Source organism: Octopus bimaculoides, chromosome 23 (genome assembly GCF_046866305.1).
Source record: "Octopus bimaculoides isolate indiv1 chromosome 23, ASM4686630v1, whole genome shotgun sequence".
In the NCBI taxonomy this organism is placed as follows: Eukaryota; Metazoa; Mollusca; class Cephalopoda; order Octopoda; family Octopodidae; genus Octopus; species Octopus bimaculoides.
This window is the reverse complement of record NC_142950.1, coordinates 12,804,680-12,818,244: the sequence shown is the minus strand read 5'-3', so window position 1 is coordinate 12,818,244 and position 13,565 is coordinate 12,804,680. Positions and strand designations below refer to the sequence as shown.

Sequence of the window (13,565 nt, the reverse complement as noted above, 5' to 3'; positions counted from 1 at the left end):
GTTTCAATGCGCTTCCTAGCATTGTTGTGTCTTTCAAGTGATGCCACCCCACTAGCTAGGCAGGCAGGTCAACATTCCTCCTGAATGGAACGCCAGTTTTTCACCAGGTTATCCCTTTATAGTTTAGTAGACTGGAGTTAAAGTGAAATGAAGTGTTTTGCTCAAGACACAACACAATGCTGGTGTATGATTCATCATCATCGTTTAATGTCCGTCTTCCATGCTGGTATGGATTGGATTGCTTTACAGAAGCTGGCAAGCCAGAGGACTGCACTAGGTTCCATTATCTATATTGCCATGGTTTTTATGGCTGGATGCCCTTCCTAATGCCAACCACTTTATAGTGAAGACTGGCATGGTTTTTATGACTGGGTGCCCTTCCCAATGCCAACCACTTTACAAAGTGTATTGGACACTTTTTACATGGCACCTGCACCAGGGAGGTCTGCTTTGGCATAGTTTTAAGGTTGGACGCCTCATCCAATACCAACCACTTTACAGAGTGAACTCAGTGCTTTTCACATGGCAGCAGCACCAGTGATGTCTGCTTTGGTATGGTTTTTACAGCTGGATGCCCTTCCTAATTCCAGCCATTACAGAGTGGTCTAGGTGCTTTTTATATGGCATCAGCACCATTGAGATCAACAAATAACTTGCAAGACAGATCCTTTGAGGAGCGGATGGATGATCAAACCCACAATCTTGTGATCATGATGGCAACACCCTAACCATTAGGCTACACTTGTGTGTGTGGGTAGGCAGTTTATAAGTTACATAACTGTTGTTACTCAGAGGATTGTAGCTTCTCAAAGGATACATAAATCCATGTCCAGGAAACTCTCCTTTATTTTCGATTCAACTGACATTTATCATCGTCTTCCCTCTTGCCTCTTGACCCTTGTCCATTTAGTATATTTCCACCCCTACTCTATCGCTTGCTATCCTCCACTCTTTCCATACAATCCTTGGTATCTTTATCCAGCCTCCTTGGAGGCTGCTTACACCCCACCCCTTGCTACCACCACCACCACCATCATAGAGTCCACCCTGAACCCTTATAAGCACCATTTTTATCTCTCTTTGCAGCTCTGCCTCGATTGCTCCCACCCTTTCTTGTAACCTCTCATCACTTGACATGAAGCTGCCTTCCCCTCTGGTTTGTGGTTGCTGCTCAGTTAATGGAGAACCTTATTCTTGCAAGCTCCATGGTGACCTCATTAGTGCTGGTGCTACTAAAATGCAACCTGTTGATGCTGTAAATTGGCTGGCATTAAGAAGGGCATCCAGCCATAGAAACTATGCCAAAGCAGACATTGGAGTATGATGCAGTTCTCATATCCATCTTATTCTATCAAAGCATTCACCCTGTTCCACTATGGAACACATTAAATGAGGGTAGTGGCATTGGTGGTGGGAAGCATGACGATGATGGTGGTGGTGGTGGTGGTGGTGATGATATATAAAATCCTGTACTATATTATAATTTATCTCCACTTAATCCTTTACTATTTAGATTACTCTGTTTAAATGTAATGCTTATTTATTGATATTGTTTTCAATTAATCCTGCATTATTTTGTGGCTTTGAGATTTCAATGATACGATTGTTTATTTTCAGAATAAAATTGCAGGATAGGTGTGAGAGGCTGGATATAACCAGTTTGAACATAAAACAAGTAGAATATTTGGTCCAGATATGTCCAGTTTAAATGCTGAAGGGTGTTCTGTTAGAACAAACTATACTGCTGTAGTTACCATGAGAGAACCTCTCCTATTGGCTTTTGGTGCAAAATACACTTTTGATTTATCTCCCCATTAGTAATATAGACAAGAGTACATTTTGCATCAAAAGCCAATAGGAGAGGTTCTCTTGTGGTAACTACCAAAGTATAGTTTGTTCTAACAGAACATCATTGTCTGAGTAGAGATAAATATTACATCTCGGTATTAACCCTTTAGCATTCATATTTCGCTGTCAAATGTAATGCTTATTTATTTACATTGTTTTGAATTAATCATGCATTACCTTGTAGCTTCAAGATATCAGTGATGTGATTATATAGTTTGAGACTGACATTGTAAGGTAGATATGAGAGACTAGATTTGGACCATTTGGACATGAACCTAGTAGAGTATTTGGGCCAGGTAAAAGACTACCTCATGACTGTGAGCCTGATGCTCTAACCATTGAGCCATGCGCCTTCACTTGGGCCAGGTATGGCTAGTTTAAATACTAAAGGGTTAATATTGTGTCTTTCACTAATAAATGTTATAATTATTTCTTTACCTTTTTTCTTTTGTTTTTCAGTGTCCACCCACCTCTTGTTTCCTCCTTTCTCCTCCTCATCTAGATCTCTCAGCAAGCATCATCATGCCTTTACTGAATGTGATGGGGGTGAATATAAACTTCCCGTTTAAACCCTATGAATGCCAGAAGGACTACATGAAGAAGGTGATCACATGTTTACAAGAGGTCAGCTTATGAAATAACCCTTTTTTTACTTTTGTTGTTGTTGTTGTTGTTTAACCTCAGGTCAGCTCTGGTTGAGTAGACCTATGATCAAATATGTTCCAATTGTGACTACCCCCACGTTATTGTAGGACAACACATTTTATTTCTTCTCTTTTTAGTGCTTTCTCTCATTAGACTATGGCCATACTGGGGCATTACCTTGAAGAATCTTAGTCAAATGAATCGATCCCAGTACTTTTTTTTGTTAAGCCTGGCACTTATTCTATGAGTCTCTTTTGCTGAACTTAAGTTACAGGGACGTAAATATACTAACATTGGTTGTCAAGTGATGGGAGACACACACACACACACACACACACACAAGGCGGACATTAAACGATGATGATGTATACATACGACGGGCTTCTTCTAAATCCTTTCACAAGGCTTTGGTTGGCCTGAGGCTATAGTAGAAGACACTTGTCCAAGGTGCCATGCTGTTGGACTGAACCTGGAACCATGTGGTTAGGAAACAAGCTTCTTACCGGACAGCCATGCCTGCACCTACAATGTCTAATATCTTTGATTCTTTTTTTTTTTTTTTAATGGTATGGTCAGATGGTTTTTGAGGGAGATTTTGCTGTTGTTTCTAATAGGTTGAGTGATGCTATATAGGTATTGTTCTTTGGCTGGTTGTGTTGTTGTTACCATAGTATAATGATCACATGACTGAAGCAGTATGGGATGTAAGCAAGGGAAGATAATGAGGAAATGGAAGTGATTTGGGGTGGGGGGAAGAGAGGTAACTGAGAAAGCCACGAGGATGTAGTATGTGCCTATTCTGCTATCAGGTGATAAAGAAGGGATCAGTCTTAGGAGATGATTAGTGTGGTGGTGGTGGTGGAGGAGAAAGGTTGACGAGTCGGGGACCAGGGACGGTGGCAGTGTGAGAGGGGCAGAGCCTTTCACAGATAAGCATTACCAAGATGGTTTTTAAGATATCAAATTTGTTGTGGTGGATGGGTCTTCATGAGTACAGCAAAGCACCAAATGTCCTGCTCCTTTGTCATCTCAGCATCTTTGAGATCGGGATCGGACTTCAGTAATCTGTTCCATGTCTTCCTAGGTCTCCATCAGAGGCTTATTGTGTGTGTGTGTGTGTGTGTGTGTGTGTGTGCATCTTTTATCTTTTGCTTGTTTGAGTCATAAGTTATGGGGACGTAAACACACCAACACTGGTTGTCAAGCAATGATAGGGGTGGACAAACATAGACACAAAGACGCACACACACACACACACACACACACACATATATATACACGACAGGCTTCTTTCAGTTTCTCTCCACCAAATCCACTCACAAGGCTTTGGTTGGCCGGAGGCTATAGTAGAAAACACTTGTCCAAGGTATCACGCAGTAGGACTGAACCTGAAACCATGTGGTTGGGAAGCAAACTTCTAACCACACAGCCACACCTGTGCCTATATATATATATATATATCATACAACGTGGAAGACAATTGGAGATTTCTGCGGGACAACCTGTTGAGAGCCACCGACCAGATCTGTGGCTGGTGTAAAGTCCCCTCTCAACCCAGAGTAACGTGGTGGTGGAACAAGGATGTAGACGGGGCTATTAAACAAAAGAAACAGGCTTGGAAGGACTGGAAGAACGGTGGGAGCAGGGAATTGTACCAATCTGCCAGAAGGGAAGCTAGGCGACAGGTTTATTTAGCCAGAGGGGAAGCAGATAAGAAAAGATTTGCCAATGTTCTGCGCCGTGAGGACCAAAGACTCGAGGTATTTCGTGTTGCAAGACAGTGTAGGAGAGAGAATAGTGATGTTGTAGGAGAGAAATGTGTTCGCATGGATGATGGTACGCTTGCACTAAATGAGGATGCAAAGAAAGAGGTCTGCAGATGCCACTACGATAGATTGCTTAATAAAGAGAATGAATGGGAGAAAGAGAGCCTGCCGTATGTCGACCCAACAGAGGGACCAGCTATCCGAGTTGACAGTACCAGGGTAGATAAAGCAATTAAGAGTACGAAGACAGGGAAAGCCCCCGGCCCATCAGGAATCACTGCAGAGATGCTCAAAATATCTGGCAGTGTTGGCTACAGCCTAGTCACCCGTATTACGAACCAGGTGATACACGAAGGAGTCATACCCAATGACTGGTGTAGCAGCACCATAGTAAACTGCTACAAAAGTAAAGGTGACGCTTTAGACACTAATAATTACAGAGGCATCAAACTGTTAGATCAGGTTATGAAAGTTACGGAGAGGGTCATAGCCCAACTAATTAGGGAGCAAATCAATTTAGATGAGATGCAGTTTGGGTTCGTGCCAGGTAAAGCACCACTGAGGCCATATTTTTAGTGAGACAGCTGCAGGAGAAATATCTAGCCAAGGATAAACCTCTGTACCTGGCCTTCGTTGACATGGAGAAAGCCTTTGACAGGGTCCCCCGATCCCTTATCTGGTGGTCAATGAGGAAACTTGGGATAGAAGAATGGTTAGTGAGAGCTGTGCGAGCCATGTACAGAGATGCTGTCAGTAAGGTGAAGGTTGGAAATGAGTACAGTAATGAATTCCAGGTAGAGGTAGGGGTCCACCAAGGTTCCGTCCTCAGCCCCCTCCTATTTATCATAGTCCTCCAGGCGATCACAGAGGAATTCAAGACAGGTTGCCCCTGGGAGCTCCTCTATGCTGATGACCTTGCACTAATTGCGCAGTCACTATCAGAACTAGAGGAGAAGTTTAAGGTGTGGAAGCAAGGACTAGAATCAAAGGGCTTTAGAGTCAACCTAGCAAAAAACCAAAATCCTAATAAGTAGGAAGGTAGATAAAACACAAACCCCTTCAGGTAGATGGCCCTGCTCAGTATGCAGTAAAGGAGTAGGTAGTAACTCTATAAGATGTACCCGGTGCAAGCTATGGACACATAAGAGGTGCAGCAATATCAAAGGCAGATTAACTACAAAGTTAGTCTTTGTATGTGGCAGATGTTCAGGTGCAATAAACACTGTAAACAAACAGGAAACAACTTCTATCTCATTCCAGGGAGAAAAACTAGAGGTAGTTGATAGCTTCCGCTATCTGGGTGACCAAGTTAGTAGTGGGGGTGGGTGCGCTGAAAGTGTAACTGCTAGAATAAGAATAGCCTGGGCCAAGTTTAGAGAGCTCTTACCTCTGCTGGCGACAAAGGGACTCTCACTCAGGGTAAAATGCAGACTGTATGACGCATGTGTACGAACAGCCATGCTACATGGCAGTGAAACATGGGCTGTGACTGCTGAGGACATGCGTAAGCTCGCAAGGAATGAAGCCAGTATGCTCCGCTGGATGTGTAATGTAAATGTGCATACCCGTCAGAGTGTAAGTATCTTGAGAGAAAAGCTGAACATAAGAAGCGTCAGTAGTGGTGTGCAAGAGAGACGATTGCGCTGGTTTAGACATGTGGTGAGAATGAATGAGGATAGCTGCGTGAAAAAGTGCCACTCCCTAACAGTTGAGGGAACCCGTGGAAGAGGTAGGCCCAGGAAAACCTAGGCTGAGGTGGTGAGGCAAGACCTTCGAACATTGGGTCTCACCGAGGCAATGACTACTGACCGAGAACTTTGGAAATGTGCTGTGCGTGAGAAGACCCGGCAAGCCAAGTGAGATCGTTGCCAGTGCCCCTGGACTGGCTCTTGTGCGGGTGGCACATAAGATGTACCATCCTGAGCGTGACCGTTGCCAGTACCGCCTGACTGGCCTTGTAGGGTTTTCGAGCGAGATCGTTGCCAGTGCCCCTGGACTGGCTCTTGTGCGGGTGGCACATAAAAGACACCATTTCAAGCGTGGCCGTTTTCGTGCGGGTGACACGTAAAAGCACCCACTACACTCTCTGAGTGGTTGGCGTTAGGAAGGGCATCCAGCTGTAGAAACTCTGCCAAATTAGATTGGAGCCTGGTGTAGCCATCCGGTTGCACAAGTCCTCAGTCAAATCGTCCAACCCATGCTAGCATGGAAAGCGGACGTTAAACGATGATGATGATGATGATGATGATATATATATATATATATATATATATATATATGTGTATGGCACCTGTACCAGTGGAGCACTAAGAGCATCGTCCGAATGTGATCGTTACCAGAGCACCAGCTGTCTGGCTTCCGTGCCGGTGGCACGTAAATAGCACCATTTGTGCGTGATCGTTACTAACGTCGCCTTCCTGGCACTTGTGCCAGTGGCACGTGAAAAGACATTCGAGGGAGATCGTTAGCGTGGCCGTTGCCAGTACCGCCTGACTGGCCTTCGTGCCGGTGGCACGTAAAAGCACCCACTACACTCTCAGAATGGTTGGCTTTAGGAAAGGCATCCAGCTGTAGAAACTCTGCCAAATCAGATTGGAGCCTGGTGTAGCCTTCTGGCTTGCCAGTCCTCAGTCAAATCGTCCAACCCATGCTGGCATGGAAAGCGGACGTTAAATGACGATGATGATGTTTATGTCTTCTTCTGACATTACATCATAGTTGTAAATGAGTGTCGCCATCATGCAGTTTATGTCCTTTGTTTCCAGTCTTCTGTGAAAATACATCTGGCCATGGGGAAATATTACATTAGTTGGAAACATGTGAAGGTTGGCAACAGGAAGAGTATCCAGTTGTAAAAAACCTGCCTTATGAAATACATTAAATACACATTAAATCCTATATGCTCTCAATAAGACAGGTTTCTCATAGATGGAATGCCTGAAATCATAGATAGGTCTGCTTGAACAGGGTTGACCTGGAGTTAAATAACAATAGAATGATGTTGTTGATGATGATTACTGTAGATTGGAGGAATGGTTAGTGTTGGAGAAATGGAGAAAATTCCTTGTGGTATTTGTTCTGAATTCAGATCCTGCTAGAATCAACTTTGCTGTTCCTTTTTTTAGGGTCAATAAAATAAATTACCAGTCAAGTACCAAGGACTGGGTTTGACGGTATTAACTAATCCCTTCCTGCCAAATTTTTAGCTATCCTTCTGCCAAGCTACCCTGGGGTGCTGAAAAATTTTTGTCTTTGAGTAAAAGAAAATAGAGGAGGATCAGTTAATGATGATTTTATCCAACATATTCCCCTCTCAGATTCACACACTTATTGAAACAGTCCTTCAGTTTTTCTAAGCCCTGTTAAAGAACTCAGAAGGTTGGGCCTCCAACCAGGCCTTTCATGATACCCTAAAAGCCAGGAACTTTTCAGCACCCCTCGTAAAAATCATTATTAATGGTTATCTTTTCCATTTCATTCCTGCAGAATCAGAACGGCCTCTTGGAAAGTCCTACAGGGACTGGTAAAACCCTCTGCCTCTTGTGTTCTACCCTTGCATGGCTGCAAGACTACAAAGCTCAGGTGGCATTGAAGAAGCAAGGAAGAGTCCAGGAATTTGGTGAAAGCAGTAAAGATGAGGGAAACATTGTGTTGGACAGTTTATCAAACCAGCTGACCACCTCGACTGGTGCCTCATGGGGAGAAGCACAGGAGTTTGGTAAATATCTCTGTTTTTATTCTGAAGGTTTTATTTGAACACTGTCACGACTTTATGTACAGGGTGTCCCAGAATTAGCCATCTATTTCAGTGAAATTGGACCCTTTTTTTAAAAACTCACTTTTATTTATGTTTATTATGTTTAATATGTGTTAAAAATTGATAAATTAATTTTTGTTTATAATTTTATAATTTGTTTTATAATTTTATAATTTGTTTTATAATTTTATAATTTGTTTTATAATTTTATTTTCATTCATGTTGGATCCTACTTCACGACAACTTTTTTTCAATTTGGCTGCAAACATTTTCTCTACGGTCACCCCCAGGATGGAGCATTAGTTTAGATGAACTTGAACGCACTCAGTTAGCAGTGCAAGAGATAACTCCTGAAATGTTTTAAAATGGGTTTTGCAATGCTGAGGATAGATCTGAAATTTTCAGGGATATAGAAAGCGAAATTGTGATGGCACCTGTGCCCAGCGTCGCCTTCCTGGCACGTGTAAAGACATTTGAGCGAGGTCGTTGCCAGTGTCGCTGGACTGGCTCCTGTGCAGGTGGCACATAAAATACACCATTTTGAGCGTGGCCATTGCCAGTACTGCCAGACTGGCCTTCGTGCTGGTGGCACATAAAAGCACCCACTACACTCTCGGAGTGGTTGGCGTTAGGAAGGGCATCCAGCTGTAGAAATTCTGCCAGACCAAACTGGAGACTGGTGTAGCCATCTGGTTCACCAGTCCTCAGTCAAATCGTCCAACTCATGCTAGCATGGAAAGCGGACGTTAAACGATGATGATGATGATAGACAGCACATATTGAAAAGTTTCAACGAAGTTTAAACATAAGATTTATAAATCTATTTGTTTTGATATCATAATTAATAAACATAAAATTCTGTTAGTTTTTATAAAATTTGCCAATTTCATTGAAATAAATACAAGGTTGTGTCAAAAAGTTCCCAAACTAGTTTTGTATTGCGTCAACAGATGGCAGCACATGATTGCATGCACAGTGAGAGCTAGCAGTGTGCTGAGTGACATCGCTGTATTTACGTCACAACTTATGACATTTGTGTTTTTTGTGATCACATGTATGCTGTAGTCTGCAATTTTGTCATTGACAGGAACAAATAGCCAACATAAAATTTTGCATTAAGCTTGGGAAATTTTCTACAGAGACATTGAGCATGCTTTGGCAAGTTTGTGTTGACAAGGCAATGGGTCTTATGCAAGGGTGCTTCAAAAGTAGAAGAACATCCCTGGAAGACAATGAGCGATCTGGAAGACCTATCGAGAGTGCCACCCTTGGAAATGGGGTATTGTGCATCAAGAATTTGTCCCCCAGGGTCAGACCATCAATTGAGCATTTGTGGGAACACATTTGGTGAAAGCAACCGGATCTGTGGAGCACAAAGAATTAGATTCTTCACAATTCACTGTCACCAAGCTCTCCTCATTTGTGAGTTTTTTGCCCAAAACAACCTGGTATTGCTTCTGCACCTGTCCTATTCACCAGATTTAGCACCTGCAGGCTTCTATCTCTTCCTCAAAATAAAAATGCTGCTCAAAGGTCACTGTTTTAACACGATTGTCGAAATCCAGAGTGAATCACAGAAGGTCCTCGACATGCTTATAGAAAACCACTTCGAGACCGGATTCAAAAAGTGACAGGAACACTGCGACCAATGTATTGCTATGCAACGTGACTGCTTCGAAGGAGATGATGTTAAAACTTAGTTAAATAAGTTATTTTCTATCAAACACAGCTAGCCCTGGAACTTTTTGATACCATCTTGTAGTTAATTCTGGGACATGTGAAGACATGGTTGTGTCATTAGGTTTGCTTTGTAACCATGTGGTTTCAGGTTCAGTCCCACTACAAGGCATCTTGGGCAAGTGTCTTTTACTATAATTTCTGATTCAGCCATGCCTTGTGAGTGAAATTGGGTAGACAGAAACTGTGAGGAAGCCTTTCATGTTTTATATATTTTATTGTGGTTGTTATATATTTTATTATTAGCACATAAAAAACACCATTCGAGCATGGCTGTTGCCAGTACCGCCGGACTGGCCCTCGTGCCAGTGGCATGTAAAAAGCACCCACTACACTCTCTGAGTGGTTGGCATTAAGGAAGGGCATCCAGCTGTAGAAATTCTGCCAGATCAGATTGGAGTCTGGTGTAGCCATCTGCTTCGCCAGTCCCCAGTCAAATCGTCCAACCCATGCTAGCATGGAAAGCGGACGTTAAATGATGATGTTGTTATCTACAAAACACAGCTGCATGGTGTTCCACTGGGCCTATGAATAAAGTGCCGATGGTGTTGCTGGTGGTATCTTGGTGTGCTGAACATCCTGCACTATGGAAATTATAGTGGGCATGGTTTGCAGAGATCCAGTCTCACTCTCTTGTCCTTCAAATTTGTACGCTGGCATGGGTTAGATGGCGTGACTGGGACTGTTTTGGCTTGGTTTCTATAGCTGGATGCCCTTCCTAAAGCCAACCACTCCACAATGTACCAGGTGCTTTCAACGTGTTGCTAGCATCGGTGCCTTTAACATGTCACTGGAACAGGTGCCCTTAATGTATCACTGGAACAGGTGCCCTTAACATGTCACCAGCACGGGTCCGTTAAACATGTCACTGGCACAGGTGCTTTTAGTGTGTCATGGGCACGAGTACCTTTTAAAGCCAAACCTTTAAAATACAGGTACAGCCCATCAGACACCTACATAATTTTCATGGACTGAGTTTCACTTCCTAGCTGTTGCAGTGTGACCCGTTTGTGGCTGAGTGGACTGGAGCAACATGAAATAAAGTGTCTCATTCAAGAAGAAAACACACTGCCCAGTCACGGAATTGAAACCATGGTCTTATGATCTTAAGGAAACTTAGACTTAGTTCTGTTGTGAGCCCTGGGACTCATAAAGCTGGAGCTTAATTTGGTTTCCATGGCATATCTGTCCCCTCTTTTGCCCCTGAATGGGACACCAGTCCATTGAACTGAGAAATTAATAAAAGAAAAAGACTTGCTCAAGATGCCATGTTTTAGGATTGAAACTGAAACTTCATGATGGCAAAGCAAACTTATTAACCACTTGGCAATGTCAGCAACCGCAATGTAATTGTTTGACTCTCTGATCCTGTGATTACATTGACGCAGTAAGAATATATTGGTGATGGTGGTGATGACGATGATGATGATGACGATAATTGTGATGATGGTGGTTGTGATGACGATGATGACGATAATTGTGATGATGGTGGTTGTGATGACGATGATGACTGTAGTGATACACATGGTGATGACATCATGTGGTGATAGATATGTTGATGACGGTGATGTAAATATGTTAATGATTACCTGGCTATGTTAATGACCGTGTTGATAATGTCACTGTGTGGTGGCCATATTAAATGGGTGGGCCTGTTGTAGACCTGTGCATGTGGAGGTGTGTGTTGACACTGGGTGATGTTTGTATGATGGATTGACAGTGTGGACATGTTGAGTTGACGGTGCAAATGTGTTGACATGTCGACAGTGTAGTTGTGTTGGCATGTCGGTGGGGTAGATGTGTTAATGTACCAGTGTTCTGAATGCGTCGAGGTGGTATAGTTGTGTTGAGATGTTGACAATGCAGAGAAATTGACATGTCGATACTGTAGACATGTTAATGTGTTGGCATTGTGGATGGGTTGAGGTGGTGGTGACGGTGATGGGTTTGCGTTGAGGTGTTGGTTAGGGGTGATTGTGTCGATGGGAGTGGTGGTATGGGTCTATTGATGTTCATAATGTATTTATGATCTGAGTGTGTGCATGCACGTGCGCATGTGTGTGCGTGTGCGTGTTGACTGTGTCGATGGTGTGGACGTGCTGATACTTATTAACGCTAACGGCATCTCACTAATTCAACCTTTAATATTCCAGTTGCACCCAAGATCATCTATGCATCACGTACCCACTCACAGCTGACTCAGGTTGTCCAGGAATTGAAGAGGAGTGCCTACAGCAGGTCAGTAAACCTTGGAACATAAGGGATGGCCAGATGGGTGGGGCAGGTGATGGGAGCTGGCAGGGAGGAGTGTTTGTGGGTATGAAGCAGTGTACAGCACTTACAGAACAATGGAGGAAAGTTCACTGTCAGTGGGCATACAGGGCACAAAACAACATTCACTCCTGTATCTAAATATAGATACAAACATGCCACTGCACAAACTATATATATAGATATGCGTTCACACACACACACACACACGCACACACACACACACACACACACACACACACACACACACACACCAAACATATAGATATACACTGTACATACATATGCACACAAATACTTTATAGACACATACAGAATAACATGTACAAACTTATCACTGTGTGTGTGCGTATATATATATATATATATATATATATATATATATATATGCACATACATGGGAGCAGGTGTGGGTGTGTGGTAAGAAGCTTACTTCCCAACCACATTGTTCCAGGTTCAGTCCCACTGTGTGGCACTTTGAGCAAGTGTCTTCAGTATAGTCTAGGACAAACCAAACCTTTCTGAGTGGATTTAGTAGACAGAAACTGAAAGAAGTTCGTTGTGTGTGTGTATATATATATATATATATATATATATATATATATATATATATATGTGTGTGTGTGTGTCTTTGTGTTTGTCCTCCCATCAGCGCTTGGCAACTGATGTTGGTGTGTTTATGTCCCTGTAACTTAGTGGTTCGGCATAAGAGACCGATAGAATAAGTACTAGGCTTATAAAGAATAAGTCCTTGGGTCGATTTCTTCGACTAAAACCCTTTGAGGCATGGCTGCAGTCAAAATGATTGCAACATGTAAAATAATATATATATATATATATATATATATATATATCCTTGTTTGAGAATAGTAAATTTGTACTCTAAAAAAAGTGTAACCCATCATATTAATGTAAAATTATCTTTATTATAGCTGAATATTAAAACAAAAATTAATAAATATATATATAATGTGTGTGTGTGTGTGTGTAGATATATATATATATATATGTGTATATATGTGTGTGTGTGTGTGTGTGTATATATATATATGTGTATACAAATAATGAGTATATGCATATATATGTACATGTATGTACATACCTTCATCTACATGTATATATAGATACATATCTGGGTACAGGACGTTGCAAAAAAAAAAAGGACAAAATGATAAACAGAGTACAGAAAACACACAGGCCACACACATATATATATATGTGTGTGTGTGTGTGTGTGTGTGTATATATATGTATAGATATATACATGTGTAGATATGTATATGTGTGTATAGATAGATAGAATTATATATATAATTAGATTGGAGCCTGGTGTTGCCATCCGGTTTCACCAGTCCTCAGTCAAATCGTCCAACCCATGCTAGCATGGAAGGCGGACGTTAAACGATGATGATGATGATGATGTAGCAGAAGTAACAGAGTTATGCAAGGTCTGAGAGTAAGTAGTTTGATGAGCACCAACACATGAGACTTTTGGACCTTGAGTCACTCTGTTACTTCTGCTAAATATTAATAAAAATATA

The 13,565-nt window shown here is 42.1% G+C and overlaps 1 protein-coding gene across 1 annotated transcript in view; it reads left to right on the top strand.

The window, feature by feature from the left end:
* LOC106872619 (regulator of telomere elongation helicase 1 homolog) overlaps positions 1-13,565 on the top strand; it is a 169,714-nt gene that overhangs the window by 2,242 nt on the left and 153,907 nt on the right. Inside the window, exons 2-4 of the mRNA XM_089340714.1 lie at positions 2,308-2,472; positions 7,746-7,977; positions 11,907-11,991. Of these exons, the coding sequence (XP_089196840.1) occupies positions 2,308-2,472; positions 7,746-7,977; positions 11,907-11,991 (482 nt within the window). The remainder of the gene's footprint in view (positions 1-2,307; positions 2,473-7,745; positions 7,978-11,906; positions 11,992-13,565) is intronic.